Here is a 24,229-nt window from a genome sequence, read left to right as displayed (position 1 = left end):
AAAAACTGAACAGAGCCTGGAGAAATACCCAGACGATCTCATTACAAGTTTGTACTGTGAGTGGAAGGAAAAAGAATGTAATCTGGGAGACCTCCTCTGATTCGAGCAGAAAAAGCAGCACTGTTCCGAGACCAGGATCACTTAGCTGGGAGAGCCTTCTTCAGCTCAGGTGAGGAAGGGAGTCCGCCAAGGTCCTTTCCTAGCCTGGGTTAGAGCTGGGGATTCCGTCCTCTGGCCACCTGCTGCGCTGGCTGCTAGCTGCACCCACAGTGGAGAATATCTGGCTGTCACCAGGCGCTGAGCTCAAGGTATAACCCACGTAGGCGGTTCACCAGATAACATCAAAGCTACAAGCAGGGGCCAGAAAAGGGGGTGGGGGGGGCAGCGCAGCGAGGGAACCAAGCGCCTCCCCCAGCGTTTCCTCTCACGCCCACTTCCAACCTAGGAGGCTTTTGGTTTCTGCTTTTGTTGTTTTTAAAATGAAAAGTTGAACCCAGGAAGCTTGGGAGCAGACTTTTTGCTCTGCAGTTCGGTAAGTTTTCTTCCCTCGGTTCTTTTGTCTGCTTGGCTTGGGAAGAGCTGGGTCGTAGGGGACAGTTGTTGCGGAGCTTGAGGGGAAGGGTTTGTAGTTGGGTGGCCCGGAGTGGGAGGCGAGGTGGGGGGGAGGGGACTCGTTGGTGGACGGGAAAGCCCAGCATGCAGGGTGAAGGGGAGGGACTGGCGGCGTGACCCAGGGCCAGCGGGAGGAACCTCCGGGATCTCCGCGTGGCGGTGGCGCTGGTGGCTGCACGGGGCGGAGGGCCGGAGCCGCGGGGCCGCGCCAAGGGGGAGCACGAGCCAGGCAGCACCGGGTGGCCGCGTGGGAACCAGGGTAGGGAAGGAGCGGGCGCAGCGCGGCATTGACGGGGATCTCCCTGAACTGTTCAGCCGGAGAAATACGGTCAGAGTCCCCACAGGACCCCACTTCTCCCAAGGGGAGCAACAGAGACATTTACATGGCCCGCTGGGTAGAGACAGAGGGGCCCCTAGGAACCTCTCTGCCTCTCCTGATCTAGAACCGTCACCCGGATCTCCCTTGTTCCAGGATTTTTGACAGTTCAAGCTTAAGTTTACCACTCACAGGCTAGTCGGGTTCACACATCCAATTCCGTTTATTTGCAATATTCCGAGGACCTATTATTTACAAAACAAGCCGTAACAAGCTATTTATTATAACATAGCTGCATTTCCCCTGCATTCTGGCATGAAAGAAACCGTGTTTCAAAAATTCAGAAAACTTACCAGGAAAGTGTTCTGTATTATCTGTCTCAGAGACAAGTTTTAATACCTGTTTGCTGATAAAGAAAATATAGTGAAATGACAATTCAAAATCAGATAATGCAGTTTGTTCAAACGTTCAAAGCATTGCTATATCCTGAAGACACTGGGTCCGTGGGTATATGCCAACTGTGTTCGGTAACTATTGAGTCAAAAACGCACCCTGGCACTTAGCTTTTGTTTTTCCGTTCCTAGCAACACAAACTCGACTTACAAAGAATGTGTCATTACCCTAACACATTAGTTCACATCTGCCTGTATGTGTAGCTTTAGATTCAAACAGCCCAACTAGGGGAGGGGCGCTACATTGCGCGATTTGTGAATCCTACCCACTGGGTGTTTCATTTAATAAAATAGATGCTAGCCCAGTGAAATATTAAAATGGCACTATTTCATTGTAGGGCTAACAGGATGTTACCCACCATCTGAACTTTCTAGTTGCATGATCTTTGCTCTATGACCAAATTTACTTTTTCGTAGGCATATTTTCCCCTTTGCAAAACATTATTTTTGGCTCTAAGCTTGCCATTACTGAGTATTCCATTTTTAATCATTTCCATTCTGGGGCTTTGAGCTTTTCTTAGCTCGAATGAGTTAGAGGTAGGACTTCCTCAGGGGATTTTAGGGGTCAACCGTTAGCAGGAACGGCCTAGACATCTTTACGAAAGCCCAAGGGAACAAAACAAGTTTGCACAGATGGTCAGCTGTTAGTAGGCGTACGGTCATTTAGCAATGAATATTTTTGTTTTGCGTCTTTTTTTTTTTACACGTTTTTCTTTCCAACTTTGAGGTGGCCCGTTAAATCAGTCACTTCTGCTGGCTTTTTAGCGGCTGTGTGGAACTTTTAAATTCAAACTGCTACCAACCCTTATGTCTAACCTTGAAAACCTGCTTCCTTCCCCAGACTCAGCTCTGCTGATATTTCCAGAAGTTTCCAGCCCCTTTTACTAACGCTTTCTAGCAGCCGGGGGTCAAACTCTGGTTTGTAATAAATTAGTCTGTCTTCCCTTTCACTCCCCCAGAGTTCCAGAAGCCCGCTGGGTGGCTCCGCCCCGCACCCCCTCCTCTGCTCCCAAAGTTCCCTAGCAGGTTAGTCCCCAGCTGTCAGGCAGGCAAGGAGGGGTTAACTGCGCTCCCTGCTTGGGCTCTGGGAAGCACCGGCTCTCTCCGGAATAACCTTGGCTTTCCTCGGTCTTTTAATAGAACATCCGCCACCAAAATAGTGGTTTCAGTTCAGGGCTTAATAACACGTCCCCCCTCCGACCCTCCAAATCAGCACCCCGCCCCCTATCTCTCTCTTTTTTTTAAAGTTATTTTTCAAAGTTAATGAGTTTAAAGTTTCACAATGATTTCCCCTTCCCTTTACGTGGAGCTGAGGAAACCCCCTTGGGGTCCCCCCTTCCTCCCTCCCTCCTTCCCTCCCGGGTCCTCCTCCTCCCAACAAGGGCCAGGGCGAGGGGCGGGGCTGGGAGACACCATGACGTCACCGGGCCAGCCCACATCCTGCTCTAGAAAGTCAAAAGACGGTAAAGAGAATCGGGCGCCGCCCGGCCCCGCCCCTCCTCCCGGGCCAACCGCCCCCGACTGCGGCCCGGCCGGGCTTCCCCCGGCCACGGAGCCCCGCCTCCTCGACCGCCCCGCCCCGCCCCGCCCCTCGGGCCGCGCCTCCTCCCGCGTCCTGGGTCCCCGCGGCGGGGCCTGCGGCGGGCGGGCGGGCGGGCGGGGCGGCAGGGGCCCCGGGCCGGCTTCACGCGAGCCCGCCCTCCCGCCGCAGCCCCCGCCCCGCCGCCCCCGGGGATCCCCTGCCGCCCCGCCCACGCGCGGGGGAAGCCGCCGACCTTCGCCCTGGTCGCCCTCGAGCTGCCAGCCGTCCTCACAGACACCCGGAGGAGGTAAAGGCCGGCCGCTGTCCCGCCGGGTCCCACCCCGTCCCTCCCGCGCCCTGCTCGCGCCTTGGTGACGGTCGGCTGCTGGACCGGGCGCGGCAGGGACGGAGCCGCAGGAGGAGGTTTTGCTTGTGTCCCGGTTGTCAAGTGCAGCGCAGCTCCCGACGAGTGCGGGCCGGGCGCGGTGGTGGGGGCGCTGCACCCGGGAGAGCGCAGCGCGGGGGGCGGGGGCCGGGACCACCTCCCCCTGGCGGGCGGGCGGGCGGGCGCGCGGGTCTGCGTGTGAGTGTGTGCGCCTGTGCCGGCGCCGACCTTGCGGAGGGGATGCTGCGTGCGGGAGCCGCTTGCCACTTCAGCGGGTCCTGGCTGCACGGGCGGCGGGAGCTGTGGTCCTGCGAGCCCAGCAGGTACGGAGGGCCGGTCTCCCGAATCGCCGCCGCCGCTTCTTGCAGGAGGACTCGGCGGGGCTGCGGGAGACCAGGCCGCGGCTTCCGCACCTCCCGGCTTTGTGGCTCGCTTTCCCTTTCGTTCTTTGCCCGGAGTGCCTGTTTACTCCGGGCCACCTGGGTAGTTTCTCTCAGGGTAGGGCGCGCGCCCGCCGCCGGTGGATCGGGGGGTGGGCTGGGGCGCGGGGCTGCTGGGGCTCGCCGAGGGGTCGGGCTCCAGCAGGAGTTGCGGCTAGAGAGGGGAGGGGGCGGCGGTGGCGAGGCTGGCGAGGAGGAGTCTCAAGGCTGCCGCGCTCGCCTGCTCTGTCCTCCTCCTCCTCCGGCTCTCCGCATCCACTCCAGGCTCCTTCCGGAGCTGGCACTTCCATTCCCCCCCTCCTTCTGGCATGCGAAGCGCTTTGTTCAGTGCAGCGTTGCTGAGGGGTTTTCCCAGGCTCCGCCCTCCACATTCATTCATGTTTTTTCTCCTTGTGACTGTCTTTACGCTTTTTGATCGTGTCCTGTTTTTGCACCTCGTAGTATATATTTCTTTCCCGAAAGAATGGTTGCTAACTCCTCCTTGTCGCTACGGTGCTGTCGTCTTTGATAATAACCACTTCTCTACCTCGGATTTAAACGTGGGCTGGACAGCTAGGGTCAGGGGGTGGAGGCTGCAAAACCGGGTCGCCCAAAGCTGTTACAGGTTGGGAATTTGCATATTCTACATTTGTGCTTGGGAAGCTGATGGGGGGTCACGTGATCGGCTTACAATCAGAGTTTATGCTTTGAAAACTTCCTAATATTGTGACCGCTTAGAAGCATTAGTTTTAATAAGGAACGGAGCCTTCATAGGTTTTATCTTTAAATTCTCCTTGCAGTCGGAACCTTCTTGAGGAGCACTATCTTTTGTAGGTCATTAGCTGGTGCTGCAAGGGACATCATCCATCGTTGACCATCGTGTTTCATGTTCCTCCTCCTGCATTAGGTTGTGATCAGTTTGCGCTATGCCTGAGCCGACTAACAGCCCTGTTAGGAATACAGCCGCTAGCACGTTAATTGTAGCCGCCTTTTCCATATGCGTTTTAGCTAAAGTGAAAGGATACATTTCTCAAACCTTATTCTGGGATATTAGATGCATTCTTTCCCTTAGAGGCGTTCTTCCCGGGAATTAATATTTCAGCGTTTTCGTGAGGCAGGCAAAGCTTCTACATTGTTTAGCTTAGTCCTTATAACAACCCTTCTGAGGTGGATAATGTTTTCTGGTTTTACAGCTTGGGAAATCTGATCTTTTCAGAGAGGTTAAGTACCTTGAACAAGGCCACACAGTATGGGGTAAAGCCTGGTCGCGAACCTGTCTGGTTTGATTCCAAAGTATGTCCTCACAATGATTTGCTGTGTCACTCATCCCTTTGGGAGGGGGGTGTCTAGAGTAGGTAAGTGTTATCTTCTCTGAGGAAATGGGCACGGAGTCATGTGGGACCACATTCCATAGTACTGATCTGAGGCAGATTTCATAACCTCCCCAAACTATTTTGTTTTAAATATAAAACGGATGAATTAGAGCTGTTGTCCCAGTGGTTAGGATTAAATTGGGTGATAAGTAGAAATACTACAGTAAAACTAGTACCCTAGTACCCACTAAATGTTCTCTTGTGCTGTGTGTAGTAATAGATATGAGAGCTTTTAAACAAAGCATCCTTAGTCTATTCTTTCTGTTTGCTTAGTAATTAAACTTTGTTTCACCTTTAGTGCCAACATAATGGGCTTTGCTTATCAGCGTTGTTGCAGGAAGTTAAATCTAAAGTTTTAACAGATTGTTAGGAAAGAATGTAATGGAAGAGAAGAGAATTCGGGTTGCTGGTTTGGGCATATGGGTGGTTAGGTTTCAGGCGCATTCAGCCTTTTGACATTGCAACATAATGTCATGGCTCAAGAACCTTGCAACAGAGTTACATTCACACAAAGGACAAAAGAAATCTTGTAATGTTCTAAGTAAGTTTGCCATTTTGTATTGGGTGGAATTCATAGAGATCCCCAGTCAAACTTGGCTACTGTCCATGGGCTGTAGGTTGGACCTGCCTGCTGGATAATTATATATTGGCATGATGAATTTCAGATTGCTTTTGAAAAGGCACAGTCAGGACAGACGAAGTTATGCTACAGTAACAAGTAATTCCCAGGCAACAGAGACTTAAAACAACGAAGGACTGTTTTTTGCTAAGGGGACATGATCATATTGTGTTACTGGAATTGCAACCCTTTAGTAACCTACACCAACTGGAACAGTACCTGACCTGTGCTAGAGGGGAAAGAATGCTCTGGAAGATCTTTGTTTGATAACCGAGTGCACCAGCATGGATGTGAGGCATGTCTGTGGTCTACTCAAAGGTCAGCATGCAGCTGCTGATCACAGGCATGTGTAGTCCTGCCAGTGAGCCTGGAATGAAGGTGTTGCCATCACTGGGGAACAGCCACCATAGCAACTGTGCATATTAGCTGAGTCAACGAAAGAGACATGACCAGACCATTGGGCTTCCCTTAGAATGGGCATATGGACTATATACATCCTGACTCTTTGTCACCTTATACTAACTTTATCATTGTAATTCCAGTAATGCTGTCCTAAGTGAATATTTTCACTTGTTTAGTTTATGTCTAGTGACTTCTTTCCCTCGTGTAGACAACAAGAGGACCTGGGGAGTAGTATGATGACCTGTCTCAGGCTTAGTTAACAGCAAATAATGTTTGCAAAGGTTACTTTTTCTTGTGGTTAGATCAGCACTGCTCTAAACCCTAACTTTTGAAGTATCCTTTTCTTTTAAAGGTAGTGGGGTTTACTGCTTTTATCTTTTTCTTTACAGCACGTGGATTAACTGATGTCGGACAAGTACATGGAGCCAGCCTTTTGTAACCTGATCTTCCAACAATTTCTAAGAAGAAAAAAGAGCTCTTAAATCTAAGAAAATGCCTCGAACAAAGCAGATTCATCCCAGAAATCTCCGAGGTAAGGCTCTGTGTTCAGGGAAGAAAGGCTTCCAGTGATCTCATCCAGCATGTTGTTGGCACCAGCAATGGCTGTGAGTTCCTTAGACTCTGAACCTGCTTCCCAGCCAGCTCCATTTTGCTTCATTCCTCTCGTCTTATGTAGTAGTTGTCTCTTACATGTTGAATGAATGAATTCCACAGAATTACGGTTCTCCAGTGACCTGTTCTAGGCTGAGATTTGCCATTTCTGAATAGGGACTATGGAATCTGAAATGGATGGTTGATATGTTCTGGTAATTGAATCACTTTTATCTTCATTATAAAAAAATCCTCTATCCTTTTGTATCTCTGGGAAATTGAACGCTGTCTTCAAGCTTGCTAGGCAGGTGCTCTATCAGTGAGCTTTCTCACTGAATTCCATGTTTATTGATTAGAGATTTAGTTCTGTAAGTTGTATCAGGATAAAGAGGTGAAGAAAGTTGAAATTGACATTTACACAGCATATTATTTGCAGAAGTCAGAACAAACTGACTCATATTTTTTTTTTTTTTGGTTTTTCGAGACAGGGTTTCTCTGTGGTTTTGGAGCCTGTCCTGGAACTAGCTTTTGTAGACCAGGCTGGTCTCGAACTCACAGAGATCCGCCTGCCTCTGCCTCCCAAGTGCTGGGATTAAAGGCGTGCGCCACCACTGCCCGGCAAACTGACTCATTTTTAACAAAGAAGCATCTTGTTAATATTTGTGTATAAGGCTAGGGGTCTAGCCTGGGGCTAGGATATGGGTTTAAACCATTCGAGGCCCTGGGTTCTATTCCCAGCACCTAACAAAACAAAGCAAAGGATACATATTAAACACATTTCATACAAACACTAGAAGGTAAATGTTTTTCTCTTTAAGGTAAAGATATTTAGTATCAGGAAAGGAAAAACATTTTGCTGTATTTGAAATGATTTGTATCGTTCTGATGTGTTTCATTCACTGGGAATAGCAGTTATCTTTTCTATTTGACTCCCCTGTATAAGAATTCAGCAGAATTGGACTTGTACGATGGCTCAGCTGGTAAAATGCTTGCAGTGCTACTAGGAGGACCCGAGTTCAGATATCTAGAAGTCATCTAAGACGAAAGGCAGTAGCATAGGCCTGTCATCTCAGTCTGTGGCAAAATGGGAGGTGGAAACAGAATCCTCATAAGCTTGTGGGCCAGTCAGCGTGGTATACCTAAACACCAAGAGATCTGGTCTCAGGCTGGGTAGAAGGTGAGAACTGACACTTAACATTTTACAGATGTTGCTTAAGGTATTGCTCGTAGCTGCAAACATGTGCATATATATTGTCTGTATAAGGCAAGGGCTGATTAAAACTTCTTCATTCATATCTGCTTCTCACTGAAGGAAGTTTTACAAACTCTTGGTTTTATATAAGAATATAAAATAAATATATGAAGCAAGCTTTTGTTAATGGTCATAATTAAAATTTTTTATATGTTTATATATGCACATGTGTATGCAATTACCTCAGAGGCCAGAAGAGGGTGTCAGGACCCCTGGAGTTACAGGCAGCTTTGGTTATCCAGCATCACAGACGATGGCAACGGAACTCCCATCCTCTGCACAATTAGCAAGTGCTCTTAACTGTCAAGCCATCTTTCATAAAAGTTTAAAAAATAATTATTCATTAATTTTTGTCACTAATGATAAAAAGATTTGCGTGCTAAATTTGTTGTGCCTGTTAGTTTTTACACAAAAGATTAGGTCTCAGAAGACCCTTTGATGCTAGAGAATGTGGAGCAGCTGGAAGGTTTTAAGTTGATTGGTGCTCTGAGGTGATGCTGAGAACGCTGTTTCACACAGTACATGGTGCCAAATGGCAGAAGCATAGTTAGGGCCATTTCAGAACCCTGGGAATTCTGTCCTAACCCCAAATCTTCTTTCTTTCTAACCATCCATCCATCGATCCATCCATCCATCCATCCATCCATCCATCCATCCATCCATCCATCTATCTGTACAAAACTCAAGTCAGAAACTGTAACAGCAATTTTTAAAATCAAAAATCTTTTTTTTAAAGATTTATTTATTTATTATGTGTACAGTATTGTCAGTATTCTGTCTGCATGTATTCCTGCATGCCAGAAGATGACACCATATCTCATTACAGATGGTTGTGAGCCACCATGTGGTTGCTGGGAATTGAACTCAGGACCTTTGGAAGAGCAGGCAGTGCTCTTAACTGCTCAGCCATCTCTCCAGCCCCTAAAATCAAAAATCTTAACACTAGCAATACAACACAATGCACAACACGAATTTGATACATACATGCTGTGGTTGGAAAATGTTAAGTTGTTGCATGTTTCCAGAGGAGCAGGAAACTGTGGACAGTTTAACAGGGCAATTTATAACATATAATTGTTTGGAATCTGAGCCGAGGTATTTCAGGCAGGCTTCCTTGAACGTGTGATGGCCGGTTTGGTATGAAGCTCACTTGTTTTCTATCCAGAGCCAAGGCTGCAGCAAGTCCATGCTGCAGGATCAGTGAGCACTGCTCCCCCTCCTCGATTTTGCATTCATCATGCATTTGGTTTTCAATTAATTTTTGGTCTGTGCTTATTTAGAAATCTTTCACTGTTACCAAAGAGTTTTTTCAACCCCTACATTTGGTTTTTAAGAATTAAGCAAGTGACCCACAATTTAAGAATCTGAGCTGAGAGAGTTGTAACACAGTGGTATTTGCATATCTAAAAAACAGTAAAAAAGTACAGCATAAAAGGTGAAAATGCTGCATTTGTCCAAGCCCCTGTGTGTGGAGGCTACAGGCTGCAGGCCTGGAAGCTGCCTTGGGCGGTCAGAGTGTGATGAGTGACCCTGATGCCCTGGGCACGGGCACCAAGGTAGACTTCGGGAATACTGTGCAGTCAGGCTGTGTTTAAAAATGTTTTTATTCAGTAATAATATTGACATACCAAGGTTACCTTTTAATCTTATACATGAAAAGGAAGCTTGATTTTGGCTCCTATAATAAAAATTAGCATAAAATAGAAATACATTTTGCAATTGTCCAAAAATATTTTGTCTTTGTACTCTTATTCTTTCAGTTTTCTATGTTTCTTTGCTTTTAATTTTATTATTTGTTTGTTAAAAACTAAAAGCACATGCCTGATGGTGGCACACGCCTTAATTCCAGCACTGGGGAAGCAGAGATTGGCCAGAGCTGTTAACACAGAGAAATTCTGTCTCAGAAAATCAGAACAAAAAGTTCTAAAATGAAAGTAAAAAACAAACCAACAAAACTGCAAACAGTAAGCATGCTCTTTAGTGAGCTCTGCCTGTGGTTAGCATCTCGTCCTCATGGGAGGTTTTCAGGGCTCTTTACACAGAGCTGACTTCTTGGAGCTCTCACCTCCTGTGATGACAGCACTCTCTTCAGGATCCCTTCTTAGGTCTTGCCTGAGGCCACTCTACAGCTGTGTGTGTGTGTGTGTGTGTGTGTGTGTGTGTGTGTGTGTGTGTGTGTGTATGTGTGTGTGTAGAAGGTCCAAACCCAATGGTAATGACAAGGAGGATAGTGTAATAAATACACAGCCCAGTAACATTGTTTATATCAGTGTTATTCTGCACTCTGTAGGATCTGCTTCTGCATGTCTGCTATGCAGCAGCTTCCCAGGACCAGTGTCCTCACAGTGATGATGTTTTTCGCTGTGCAGTTGGGCGACAGATAATCTTTAGCTCAGTAATAAGAAACGGACTGTAAAGCACACACTTTCAAAGTCAGAGATGCCTTAACAGTTAGACAGTTGATTGTAAGTGTTCTCAGCAGAAACATACTTGGCCAGTCATCATAAGATGATATTTGGACATATGATCAATATTCTGAGCTACTTGAATCTTGAAACAGTGCTTGTTTCCTGTCTAAAAATGTTCCAGAACTCTGTTGCTGCTAACTCCCCTGGACTTGTGTTAGAACTGACGAGTATAGTACAGTCTTTAGTGAGGTGGGGATTTAGATGAGCAAATTGAATGTAACATTTGGGCATCACAGAGAAACCATGGAACTTGAAAATGGGTGCTTCACTCTCAGAATCTGAACTTTTCAAAGAGTGGACTTTATCTTGTTTATAGCTGCAGACAAGGCCCTCGGGATAGTGATGCTTGCCAGGATGGGCATTTGGAGGCCTGCCTTTAGGTTTTTATCTGTTTTGAGAGCCATAAAGGCAGCAGATAAGGTTAATAGTGGCCTTAGCTAGCTAATGGAGTTCAGAAATTTGTTAATGAATCCTAGACTTAAGGATTAATTTATGACTTCTTAGCTTTACAATGTGTAATGTGATCCACGCTTGGTAGATGCCCTCTCTAGCTGGGACTGGTGGCCGTGACCTTCACCTGTAACTACCTGTAACCTGCACCAGTGGTGGCAGCTAACTCAGGAAGCTGATGCTCAATGATTCCTGAGGCCAAGAATTCAGAGTTAGTCTGGGCAAGTTAGTACGTCGCTATCTCAGCCAATGAAAGAAACCCGACTATTGTCAGTAGAGACTGTTAGTTCTTGGCCATTTTCATAGGATGCTTCTATGATCACTTGCTGCTGGGCAGTGGCAGTGAGTCTCAGCAGTTAGTCAGTTTGTGATTACTAAGGACACAGTGGACCCTGGAATGCACAGCACTGCTGAGGGAAAGTGGTGATTAGTCGGTGGAGTAAGTGTACTTTCTCTGTCTTTTTCTTTTCTGTGCTGAGGGCTGACTGTAGAACCTTGTACTTGTTAGCCAGTGGTCTACCACTGAGCTATATCCCTTTAAACTCACTTTTAAATTAAAGTTGTTCCTTGATGGTTTCACATTTATATAATGTAATCTAATCACACACCTTCCACTCATCTTACCCCCTCTTACCCTGTCAGCCCTCCCCCTTCTAATGAAGTCTTAGAACTTTTTCTTTTGATTTTTGTGTTTGCCAAACACATTTTCAACTTAGGCCGTTTTCAGTTTAGGATAAGGGTATAATTCTGTTCTGTGTCAAGGTGTGTTTGTGTATGCTCAATCTGAAATATTCCTTAGCTCATAAATATTAGAAGTATACCTTCTGTACTATTCAAATATAGAATAGATGAAAATAAGAAACTTGCATCTTTTCTGAAATTAGGATATATCTCACTGTTTGAAGAGGACTTGAAATGTTGGGTCCTGGCCCATCACAGTAGATGGTTACTTAACTTAGACTGTGTAGTAAAAGGCAGACTGGAATTACAGTTGCCCAGGAGGCCAGGTACAAGGGCCCTCTGCAGGGTCTGCTTCCTGAGGGCAGGAATCCGAGCCCTTTCTGCTCACTGGGCAGGGCCTGCCTGAGGGTGAAACTTATAGTTCTGCTGGGAAAGCTGAGTCCAGAGAGGCGGGTTGTAGAGAGTGCAGAGTTCTCACAGCTTTCCTATTTAGGGGTGCACACGTGCATGCGTGTGTGTGTGCATTTGTGCGCATGTGTGCGTGTTTCTGTCCCTGGGGAACAGTTTGGAATTGGAAATAAGATGATGAAAGAAGCTATCAGAATTAATTTTTAGGCACAGAAAGTAGTATTTTAAATACTGGATTGTTCTGAAACAGCATGTGTGCATTGCTTGGCTCTTACTATTAGGCCTGTGTGGGCTGTGCTTCCCAAAGGGGCAGGCTTTATACAATTTTGCTCTCAGAAATGCTTTAGTAGGCAAATCTGAGAAGTCCATTTGGCAAAGGCAGAAAGTAGGTTTGAAGTACACATGAGCTGAGTTATACAGGATTCAGTTTCCACATTCTTGTCATTTAACCCTGGTAGAATCTTTGGTTTTGCCCTTTCTGAAGTGCACATTATATGTGGTCATATATAACCCTGGCTGTGCTCTGTGCAGTGATGGCAACTGGGGAAGAGCACAGGAAAGGACATGTTGAGAGGAACAGTTCTGAGTGCTGTCCTTGGCGCCCTGGAGAGGGCATCTTCCAGCCTTGTGCTCTACGGACCAAGCTAGGCAGAAGAATAGACAGTGGTTGGTGTGGCAGATGTCAAGACCCGAGATCCCACATGTGGTCCTAGCGAGACGACAGTGAAGCGGAGCGATCTGACCCACAGTCCATACTCGGAGGATGGAGGGCCATCCTCGTCACCTTCCTGTTTTTTTCCCGTGACCTCTTAGATGCTGAGGCTTGAGGAACTGGTAATTCATGTGATGATCTGTTTCAGACACAGGGCTCTTTGGCGCTGTACTAGCCACAATATGTTTCAGAGCTGTGGAAGCACTGCTACCGTTTTTGTTGTATCTGAGTCTAAGGTTTCAAAACCTCACCTTTAAGATTAAAAGTCAATGTGGGAAATATGAGTATTAGCCTTTTTTGTTTTGGAAATGATATTTTGCAAATTTGGTGTGGCTGTTTTTCACTTTTATTGGTTACATGCGTTTGACTCTGAACACCTCATAGAGTGACCTCTTTTCACTCTCTGCAAATATGCTTCATTAAACTCTGCCAGACAGTATTTGGGGCCCCTGAGATCCTGGCCATCCTTGACGTGTGTTGGCCATCTACCGCCTGGGCGTATGGGGCCTGCCCTTAAGTGTGGTTTGTATGCCCAACAAGACCCTCTGGAAAAACCTTCTGGTAACTGCTTCCCCCCTCAGCACTAGGACCCCATCTGGCTTAGACCTGTGCGGACCCTGTGCATGCTACCACAGTCTCTGAGTTCATATGTGCACCAATCCTGTTGTATCTGGAGGACACTTTAGCTCTTACAATCTCTCTGCTTCCCCTAAATAATTCCCTGAGCCCCGAGGGAGGGGTTGGATGGAGACGTCCCATTCAGGACTCGGTGTTCAAAGGTCTTTTGCTCTTTGCATATTGTCCGGTTGTGGGTCTCTGTGTTAGCTCACATATGCTGGAGGAGAAAGTTTCTCTGATTATGGTTGTGCTCTGTATTTATGGTTGGTGGTGAAGGCAGAGAGTTGGACTTCTTGCTATGACCTCGAGCTGTGTGGTCTTGTGCAAGTTGTTTTCCTTGTCTGTAAAGCGCAGATAGTGGGTAAACTAGACCTCAGGGCTGGCTACAGCAGTGTTCGTCACATGCCTGGTGCAGGGTAAGCTCTTGAAACAGAAGCCACCTCCTAGAGCTGGCTTACGTCAAGCCTCTGGGTTGCATGTGTTTCACAAGCAGAGGATAGGAGTGCCCACAAAGAACCCTTTATTGATTGCACTTGGTGCTACACAGGCCTCTTGTCTGCACTCACGGGAAGGTCATTCTGGATCCAGAAAGAGGGCATCGGGGGCAGACAGCCACCTGGGAGAGGACGTTCAGTACACCCCATCTGTGTTCCTACTTGAACTCACTCTGTTCTTGTGGGTTTTTGTTGTTGTTGTTTTCTTTTTTAAAAAAACAATGTTTTTTAAAAACATGTTAAGAGGTTAAACAACATTAGTCTCCATTCAATATTAGGAAATGAAAGGTCTCCGATTTTCTTATTATAAAATATTTCAGTGTGACTCTTCACATGGGATTGCAGTGCCATTTCTGTCCCCTGTTCCACTCCAGTGTAGGAAGAGAAACCCAACCTGCTTTTCAGGGTTATCTAGCCAATGAGAATATTTCACTTGCTGTCAGTTCATGGGCTTGCTCCAGTGGTGTGGTTTTTTTTGTTTTTTGTTTTTTTTTTTTCCTAAAAGCTTCTATCATGAACGCAAGCTTGCCTTGTTAATGTAAGGATTATCTTATTGAGTCCATGAGCAGACTCTGTCTCATTCTAATGACTGTCATGGGAAACTCTGTTTACACAGTTTTACACATTTGAAGGTTAGGTCAGCCGTTCCATGCTGACAGCGAATGATTTGCCAGGTCAGGAATCCTGTTGGGAAAACAACCCCTTGGCTTATTTAAAATACTTTTCCGCGTGTGACTGAAACTAGAAAGGAAGTAAGTAATAATTTAAAAACCAGTTTTAGATGATATATATGAAAAGCCATTGGTGTTTTGAGGAGCTGGCACATGAATGGCTGGTATTATTTAATTAGCCTGGGATAATACAGGAACGGACTTAATATAGAAAAATCTCCATTTCGTCTTGAAGGTAATTATTTTTCAGTTTATGTTGAGAGTACATTTGATGCTTTCTGAATGCTTCTCAACATTAACCAGTTTTTTTCTTTTTGAAAGAAAATATAAAATGTAATAATATAATTAACCACAGTAATGGTTTTCTTTTAGAGCTTCTTTGCATACAGTGTGTTCTGGCGAGGTATCATTCTTATTTTACTGTAGAGTAGGGGTTAAGGAATGGGAATAAAGTCTCCACCTGTACAACAACTTCTGAGCCCCACAACGAGAATGCAAAGATTTGAACAAGTCTGGGTAACGTTTGTTCTTGCGTTCATTATTTTATGAATAGATGAAGTGATTTACTTTTCAATTTGTATTTAAAACATTTGGCAGTGTTTTTCTGCATATTAATTAAGGGTGCTCTTCTGAAGTGTATTAATATGCCAGGTGCAGTACATCACCTCATTACAGCTAGAGCCGACACTAGAGATTACTCGCTGAGCTTGAGAATTTCTGTCCACAAAGGATCAGATCATTTCACAAGAGTGCTCGGTTCTTCAAGAAGGGCCTTTTGACCTTAGATTTCTTGACTTATACATGTACAGTTGTACAGGATTGCATCATCATCATCATCATCATCATCATTATTATTATTATTATTATTGAGACTTATCTTAGAACATAGCCTTAGCTGGCCTGGAACTCAATATGAAGACCAGGTGGATTTTGAACTCATAAAGATTCCCCTGCCTCTTCCTCCCGAGGGCTGGGATTAAAGACAAGAGCCACCCTGCCTATCATATTACCTTAGTTTTTACTCTTCTCATTGTAAAGATTCAACCAGGTTTTGAGTTGGTTCTATGATATATTCCATTCTATAGAGTGCTGTGAGGCCAGAGGCCGCGCTGCTGTGCAGGAAGAAGTATTCACCGATGCACAACACTCAGATACGATTAGAGCTACGGTGTGGTCAGCGTAGAAGTCCCTAAGTGTGAATGGAACCATTGTGGTCTTGACATGTGTATACGTATTGGGCTGATATGAAGCTTGATTTGTCTGGTACTAAATGATGAGATTTAATGGAGGTACTGTTTAGAAGTGTGCTCCCACCTTCTTGTTTTATGATTTTGAGATTTGGCACTGAAGAAAACCGTCAGATCAGCACATGGCTGCCCCCGACCTACAATATTCAGGTAAGAATAGTCTAGACATAGAGTTCGGGGAGTATGCTGTATTGCAGAAGTAAATGAAAAAGCATCCGCACCCTGGAACCTGGTAGTCTTTCAGTCTCAGTATTCGTCAGATTAGGGAAGACCCTGGCTCATCTTTGGTTCACTCAGCCTTGCTCTACAGATGAGCGGAGGGAGTGATTGATAGATGAATCCATTTTGTGCCGCCTACTGGTTCCCTGTAGATGATCTTTGTGCGGTGTTCTTTCCAGTGTTTTGCTTTATTTGTGCATTGAGCTGGAATGTTGCCATGCTGCCCAGGATGACCTCAAGCCATAGACTCAAGTGATGACTCTTGTATGCTTCAGACAAACCAGGTGCCTTGGCTTCAATTGTTTTTAAATTCCATGGCTTCCTTTCTCCTCTGCTGTCCCTACTACATGCACATGTTCCTCTGTAGCTGTGTGTCGTACTCCTACAACTTTCCCCAGATATGCAGAAACTAGGTTTTATTTCACTATACCAAGAAGTAGGGCTGTCATGGGCTGGTGACAAGAAAGAGGCTCTTCAGATGGTTTTCTGGTGTTCAGCTTAGCTACCCCTTCAACAGGTCTATTACAGGGTTGTATGCCAAGTGCCTTTTCTCATATGTTCTTGTTTCAACTACATGAAGTAGGTGTGTTATTACCATGTTTTAAAGCTGAGGGAAGCAAGAGCTGGAGAAATTGTCACTTGCCCAGAGTGTCACAGCTGGGATCTACATAGCCACTCCCCTGGCTTCCAACATGCTCAGGCGTCCCCACACTGGCTGATGCTGACAGTGGCTCTTTCCTGGTGGGCAGGTTTGTGAGTGCTCTCCATCTATGGAGTGAAGCGTTAAGAATAGCATGTGGAACCAGTGGCCGGGAGGTCAGAGTTAGAGGATTATAAACTGTTTTCCTTTTAAGTCTTTGCTGCCTAGAATCCATTTCAGACCTGTTTGTGACTTCAGGCTGAGTTTGCCATCACAGACAGTCCTGGAAATTGCCAAACTCTGCCTAAGACTAATCAGTCCTTAAAGATGTTTGTGCATGTGGTTTGCTTAGTTGTACATGGTTGGAAATAGACATGTCTTGTCTAAAAGTAAGGACAATATTTATCTGAAGGTTTCAGCAGAATATTTTGAGTTTCAGAGGCGAATCTATTAAATATTTAAGTGAAATATAACTGCCATTCTAGGCTTTTTCTTGTTTGATATGCATCACAGAAATTAGAACACGCAGATTTGGTTCATTGTCGGGGGTCTCCCACATTGTAGGTGGCACTAGTTATAGGGATCAGAGTGTCGGGGGGTTAGTTTTCTATTTTACTTCTTGGTATAGTGAAATAAAACCTAGTTCCTGCCTTCCTAGTTTTCAGTGTAGCATGTCTGGGAAGAGCTGTGGTAGTACGACATACAGCTGCAGGGGAACATGTGCATGTAGCAGGGACGGCGAGGACAAAGCCAGGAGTAATGGCAGTCCTGGAGCCGTGTGACGTCCTGCTTGGAGCCGTCCACTTCAGGTTTTTCTGGTGGGAACTTGATTGAGGAAACAGCTTTGACACAGATTTTTAAAGAAAGGAAAGACAGAATGGCAGAGAAAGTAATTCCATCAAGCTTTGGGAGAAGAAAGAACGGGATGGAGGGATCAGTCTGGGATCCTGAGATTGGTTTTTTTAGTTAGAGTGTATTTCTTAATGAAGTCGAATTCCAAGGACCCAAAGGATAAAGACTTCTTAGATTTGATGTGTGTAATTTCTATTTTTTGGTAAAGATAAAATTATGGTAAAGATAAAATTATTAAGTTGATATTTTTTTATTCTACTAGGGTAGGTATATTCAACCTTCTATAAGAGGTTAGAGACCAGGTGTTTTTATTGTACACTGTGTTATTAAAACAAAAACAAAGCGACTCTACCTCCCATGTAGGGCCAACTGGTTTGTTGATGTCTAGGGAAGAAGATGGAAGGTTGAAAGAATGAAGCAATCTTTTGAAAAGCGTTAGGAAAACCTCCTGCAAATGAACAAGGCAGCAGAGGTGTATTTCTTTGGTCTCCTGTTTATGAGCAAGGAACGAGCCGGTCAAGGTTGAGTGCACACAGAGCAGCTCTCCGGCTCACTCTCCAGTGGCTGTCATTTGGAGCAGGGGTCAGAAAACACCTGACCAAATCCAGGCTCTGTCTGTTTCTGAAATTGTTTCCTTAAAACATACTGTGTCCGTTGCCTCACGTTCCATCTAGGGCCGTTTTCATGAGGTGGTGGCAGCGATGAGTGCCTCTGTTTGTCTGACCAGGCTGAAGTATCTGCTTCTAAGTAGAGCCAGTGTTAACACACAGCTCAAAGGCTGTGTGCAGATCAGTAACTGCTGCGGTGGATTTTCTTCTGTGACAGCGGAGTCCATGGTGGGCCTCAAGTACGGTGGCTGCCAATGGCCACGTTGACTTCCATCACCCAGAAAGCCCTATATGGAGCTTCCGACACCCTGCTCTGTCCTGTGCTAGTTCAGGACATACAGACTGTGGTGTTCAAGCATGAAAGTTCAAACATCGGTGTGACTAGCTGACCAGTGAACATGGCAGGCATTCAGCTGACAGCGGGCACTGTGCAAGGGGTTTGGGTGTCTTGCTTCACCTTCTGGATGCTACTGTGCTCCCATAGGCTAGTGTCCAATGTGTGATGATCCACATTCGATTCATACAGCATCTTGGAGGAGCTTGATTTTGCACTAGGAATGGATTTGATGATAAACTATTTTACAGGGAAGTTACCTCTTCCAGTCTCCAGGTAGTAGAGTTACTGTCTCAGCCACACTACTGTGTAGTGTGTATTTGAGTTTTAGTAAATTGTGATATATATAGTCAGTAATGCCTAGTAAGTTTAAAGAATGGGCAGCCTTTGGCACGATCGTGTGTGCTCACCCTCCAGGCGATCTTCAGCCATTGGTAATCTGACCTCAACCCCAGCTCCAGCCTAGATAATGGCTGCCCTGTTTCCTACTTTACATGGCCTTCTCTGGAAAGGGGATCATGAGAAATTATCTCCGCAATACTTTTAACTCATATTTGACATAATGTGTTGAGATTCTTCCACATATTAATGCACACCAGGATTTTGTTGTGGAGTGATATTTTTTTTTTATACACAGCCTGCTTGTGCATCCATGAGCTGATGGACACGTGGTTTTGCCCAGCGTCTCAAATCCACAAGTCCAGTGGGATTTAACCTCCACTCTCCCTGATACTACCGTAGCTCTTTTTTGGTTTACTGTGTATGTTTTCCTGTTCTTTAGCTGTTTGCTTGTATGAGCCTAAATTAAATCCTTAGTAGACAGCCCATTTGGGCAGCTGCCTTGTCATACAGCCTAATGGTGGCTCGTCAGCTTCACATCCATGAACTGTGTTTATACCTGCCATTTTGCTGTTTTATTTCTGTTGCTTGTACTTCATTGGTTTCTGTTAGTGCTTGTCTTAATTTCCATTTTTATGGTCTCTGTGATTATTCTAGAGCGCATCCTCATGCATCAGTGTCTGGGAATGATGCAAACCAAATTTGGGTAAAATATAGAAATTTAGCCCAAATCTCCTTTCTTCCCTCAGGTTCTGCCATTGTCATCAGTGTTTGACATGCACATTATGAAGCCAGCTGGACAGGGTGAAGTGAGTGCTTTCTCCAGCCCGATTTTAAACACATCTTAACAGAAGAGATGAAAAGATAAAATATTTAATAGCCCATATCGGTCTTCATGATGGCCGTTCTTGACACAGTTGTGTGAACTCAGGCTGTTGTCTTGTGTCCCTTCCACTTAGAGCAGGTCTTCTCGAAGCCAGGACTCATCCTGCACATTCTCTGAACGCCTTTATTTCCCCTTCACCTCAGAAGAACTGGATTTATGGATTTTGGTATTTCCTCTGTGCTCCGGGCTTCCCATTGTCTGAGAAGTTAGCTGTTTGTGTTGTCAGTTTTCTTTTGCTTGCTCTCTGTGAGATAAGTTGGCTTTCCACGAGATATTTATTTATTTATTTTTTTAATTTATTTATTTATTAAAGATTTCTGCCTCCTCCCTGCCACAGCCTCCTATTTCTCTCCCCCTCCCCCGATCAAGTCTCCCTCCCTCATCAGCCCGAAGAGCAGTCAGGGTTCCCTGACCTGTGAGAAGTCCAAGGACCACCCACCTCCATCCAGGTCTAGTAAGGTGAGCATCCCAACTTCCTAGGCTCCCACAAAGCCAGTATGTGCAGTAGGATCAAAAACCCATTGCCATTGTTCTTGAGTTCTCAGTAGTCCTCATTGTCCACTCTGTTCAGCAAGTCCGGTTTTATCCCAGGCTTTTTCAGACCCAGGCCAGCTGGCCTTGGTGAGTTCCCGATAGAACATCCCCATTGTCTCAGTGTGTGGGTGCACCCCTCGCGGTCCTGAGTTCCTTGCTCGTGCTCTCTCTCCTTCTGCTCCTGATTTGGACCTTGAGATTTCAGTCTGGTGCTCCAATGTGGGTCTCTGTCTCTGTCTCCTTTCATCGCCTGATGAAGGTTAATATTCAGGAGGGTGCCTATATGTTTTTCTTTGGGTTCACCTTCTTATTTAGTTTCTTTAGGATCATGAATTATAGGCTCAATGTCCTTTATTTATGGCTAGAAACCAAATATGAGTGAGTACATCCCATGTTCCTCTTTTTGGGTCTGGCTTACCTCACTCAGGATAGTGTTTTCTATTTCCATCCATTTGTATGCAAAATTCAAGAAGTCCTTGTTTTTTACTGCTGAGTAGTACTCTAATATGTATATATTCCATACTTTCTTCATCCATTCTTCCATTGAAGGACATCTAGGTTGTTTCCAGGTTCTGGCTATTACAAACAATGCTGCTATGAACATAGTTGAGCATATGCTTTTGTTATATGATAGGGCCTCTCTTGGGTATATTCCCAAGATCCATGAGATATTTAATTGGTTAGTTTCCTTTGCCTTTCAGCAGTTGAGTGTGATGTGTTCAGATGTAGCTCTCAGCGTGCTGTCCTTAGATGTCTAAATTATAATAGCTATTTTTAATAAAGTTTGATAATTTTGTATATTTAGTGTATGTGTGTATGCACAAGCATGCACGCGCCAGCCACACACATATGGAGGGCAACTTTTGGGGTCAGTTCTCATCTTCCGTCATGTATGGCCTAGGGAGTGAACTCAGCCGGTCAGGCTTGGTGACGGGTGCTGACCTCCCGAGTCATCTCATTGTTCTCTCCCCTTTTCCTTTGAAATAACTTTAAAATTAGCATATAGGATATTATATATTATTGCAGCACTTTCTTTTTCTTTTCTTGTTTTGACAGGTTTCTCTGTGTAGCCCTGGTTGTCCTAGAACTTGCTGTGTAGACCAGGCTGGTCTTGAACTCACAGAAATCCGCCTGCCTCTGCCTCTTGAGTGCTGGGATTAAAGGCTTGTGCCACCACCACCCAAAATGCTGTTGCAGTATTTTCAAAATGCTTTAGTAGCATCTCCTCTCCCTCACCTACCTCACTCCCCCCACATCCCGCTGCTCATAATCCCCTCACAACTGTCTGTTCCGCATTAATATCCTTGTATCCTTTTGTCCACCTCCATCCTTCCTCCCCCATCCCTCCTCAGGCCCCGTTTTCTCTCATCGCTCATTCAGTTGTCCCTTGGTATGTGAAGGAGACTGTTTTCAGGACTCTGTCTGCAGATGGTCCAACCCATTGGAGGAAGTGGGCTTCCCGCGCATATCCTCCTGTTTCCTTAGTTATCTCAGACTGCCTACAGTACCGAGCACAATGTAAGTCTCTGTAAACAATTGCTATACTGTACTGTTTAGAGAGTAATGGTAAGAAGAAAGGTTTCTGTGTTCCCATATTGTACAGCTGCTGATCTCTTGTGTGTGCACTTGTGCACATGCATGCCATGGTACTTGTGTGGGGGTCAGAGGACAACATTAGTGTGGGCCTTTCCATCCGCCTTGCCTGAGGCCGGGTTTCTTTGCTGTTTGTATTGTACTGTCTTCAGCGTGCTAGCTTGACAGTGGGATTCCAGGGCTCCTGTCCCTGCCTCCTGTGTTACCTGAGGACCGCTGGGATCATAGACTTGCATGGTTACTGTTGGCTTTAGGGTGTCCTTGAGATTGAAAGTCAGGTCTTCAGACTTGGGAGACAGACACTTTAACCTACTGAGCTATCTCCCTGGCCCTGTGTTCAGTATTTGCTTATGTTTTGTTTTCTTTTTTCTTTTTACAGTTATTTATTTATTCTGTATACAATATTCTGTCTACATGTATGCCTGCAGGCCATAAGAGGGCACCAGACCTCATTACAGATGGTTGTGAGCCACCATGTGGTTGCTGGGAATTGAACTCAGGACCTTTGGAAGAGCAGGCAATGTTTTGTTTTCTAATTTTTTTTCCTTTGAAAGCTAAGATTCTGAGGAATCATACTGTGTATTTTTCTGTTGGCCAGAGATTGGTTTATAAAGCTTTTACTGTCCTCAACTGGATCCATGTGCAGGCCAGGAACACTTTGAACTACCTGTAGTTCTGATACCTGCCTTGACTTTCTTTTACCAGACCCTCTGGCATCTTTGCATGTGTTTATGGGAGCACCATTATGCTGTCTGCTGCTCATGGTTCATGCAGGCCTCTGGTGGGCCTGGGCTTGGGGAGAGTTTATCTAGTACATAGTGCCTGCCTCTCCTTCCAGAGCTTCCTGTGAATCCTTGGAATCTTGTTCATGCTGGACAGGCATTCACGCTCAGACACAGAGAGCCTCCGGCCTTCCAAGTTCACTTGTTTGTGGGATTGCCATTCACCTGCCTGTGTGCCCTGTCTAGTGGGCTTGGCAGTAGCTGTGGACTTGCTGCTTTTGCAGCCTGCCCTGGGTTGAACTATGATGCTGACTGAGCAGATGGTAGGGGGCCAGGAATAGCCTCAGGGAAGAAATTTCAGGCCCCTGTGTGCTGATCTCACCCAAGAGGTCAGGACTTGAAGATGTGCATCTGAGTTTGCAGATGAGTGTGGTAGGTGTTCAAAGTGCAGAGAATGGTCGGCTGGGACCATTTTGTCCCTTTGGTTGTGCTTCGGGGAGAAGATGTTTATACCTTACTTTATCTGTACTGGTTTAGGCATGTGCATGGTCCAAACAGCCCTCTGGCAGACTGCATCCTGAACCTTAAGCGGCTGTGTGCAGTGTGTGCTAATAAGCCTCTTGATAAAGGCTCCTTGCAGAACCCCATTAAGTCAGCAGCGAATCTACATGCTGGTTGAAAGATGTAAATTGTGAGGTGAATGCACTATAAGATCCTAGTAGGCTTTACTGATACTTAAAATCTGTACTCATGATACCAATATTAGCCCACTGAGAACTTTAAATACGAGTTGTTACTGAAAGAATGGTTGAATTGGAGAAAAAGGAAAAAGGAGTGCTTGGAGTTTGAGTTGTGGGTTTGGAAGCAAATGCTAGCTCTTCAGTTTAATAAGCTTTGTGGACAGCACAGTGCTGTTCTCTCTCACAGAGTCTTAAGCTGGGTGATAAATCAGCCTTGTAGGTTATTTCGGAGATTACAACCTGGCACATAGTAGGTCCAGGCAGTCCTTGGACTCCTTAGGAGATTGATTCTAGGACTGTACAGATCAAAGTCTGAATGCTCCAGTTCCTCGCAAGAAATGTAGTGTTTCTACGACCCACATCTAACCTCTGATAAGTTTGAAGTTGTCTGCAGATGGACTAGTGTCCCACACAATGTAGGTGTAACTAGCTGTCATGCATATTGCTCAGGGAGTAGTGAGGAGCAAAAAGGGCCATGAGGACTCAGTAGTTTCAGAGTGTTCGGTAGTTTCTGTTCCCCTTCCCCCCGCCCAAGTATTTTCGGTCTGCTTATGTTTGAATCTGTGGATGCAGAAACTATAGGCATAGAGGGCCAGCCCTATCTGATGAGGGTTAGCATAGCCTTGTGGCCAGCTTATGGTTGTGTAGGTAGTTTTGGTGGTTTCACTATCAGATTTATCTTCTCGATTTTGCCTGGCCTTGCTTCTCTCCCTTTATTTTATTTTTAAAATTTTGTTTTTATTTAATTATTTTTATCTTTGTATATGTATGCGTGTCTGTCTGTCTGTCTGTCTGTCTGTCTGTCTGTCTGTCTGTGTTGTTCAGGAGTTGTCATTTACCTTCTCCTCCAGGGATCCAGTGATCAGGTATCAGGTGGTCAAACTTGGCAGCAAGGGTCTTTACTTACTGAGCCATCTTATTGCCCCATGCCCTTTCCCCTCAGTGCAATAATTTTGTCTTTCATACACATACACGGAGCACACAGTTTTTGTTAGAGTATGGTTTACTTTAGTACCCTTTCTACACATTGAAGAATTCCTAGTATCCATGGTGAATTTTTCTGACATCTC

General features: G+C 45.5%; 1 protein-coding gene across 3 annotated transcripts in view; it reads left to right on the top strand.

The window, feature by feature from the left end:
* The first annotated feature begins 438 nt into the window (after positions 1-438).
* Hivep1 (HIVEP zinc finger 1) overlaps positions 439-24,229 on the top strand; it is a 143,104-nt gene continuing 119,313 nt past the window's right edge. Inside the window, exons 1-2 of one of the 3 annotated variants that reach the window (XM_075969823.1) lie at positions 439-532; positions 6,490-6,632. In XM_075969823.1, coding sequence (XP_075825938.1) covers positions 6,593-6,632 — 40 coding nt within the window. In that variant the 5' untranslated portion in view covers positions 439-532; positions 6,490-6,592. Of the gene's footprint in view, positions 533-3,090; positions 3,210-3,480; positions 3,611-6,489; positions 6,633-24,229 lie in introns of those variants that run through there. The other 2 variants (XM_075969822.1, XM_075969825.1) reach the window with 2 other exon arrangements.

This window comes from Microtus pennsylvanicus, chromosome 4, assembly GCF_037038515.1.
Source record: "Microtus pennsylvanicus isolate mMicPen1 chromosome 4, mMicPen1.hap1, whole genome shotgun sequence".
Lineage (NCBI taxonomy): Eukaryota > Metazoa > Chordata > Mammalia > Rodentia > Cricetidae > Microtus > Microtus pennsylvanicus.
Note: the sequence above shows the minus strand (reverse complement) of the source record. Positions and strands in the feature narration are given on the sequence as shown.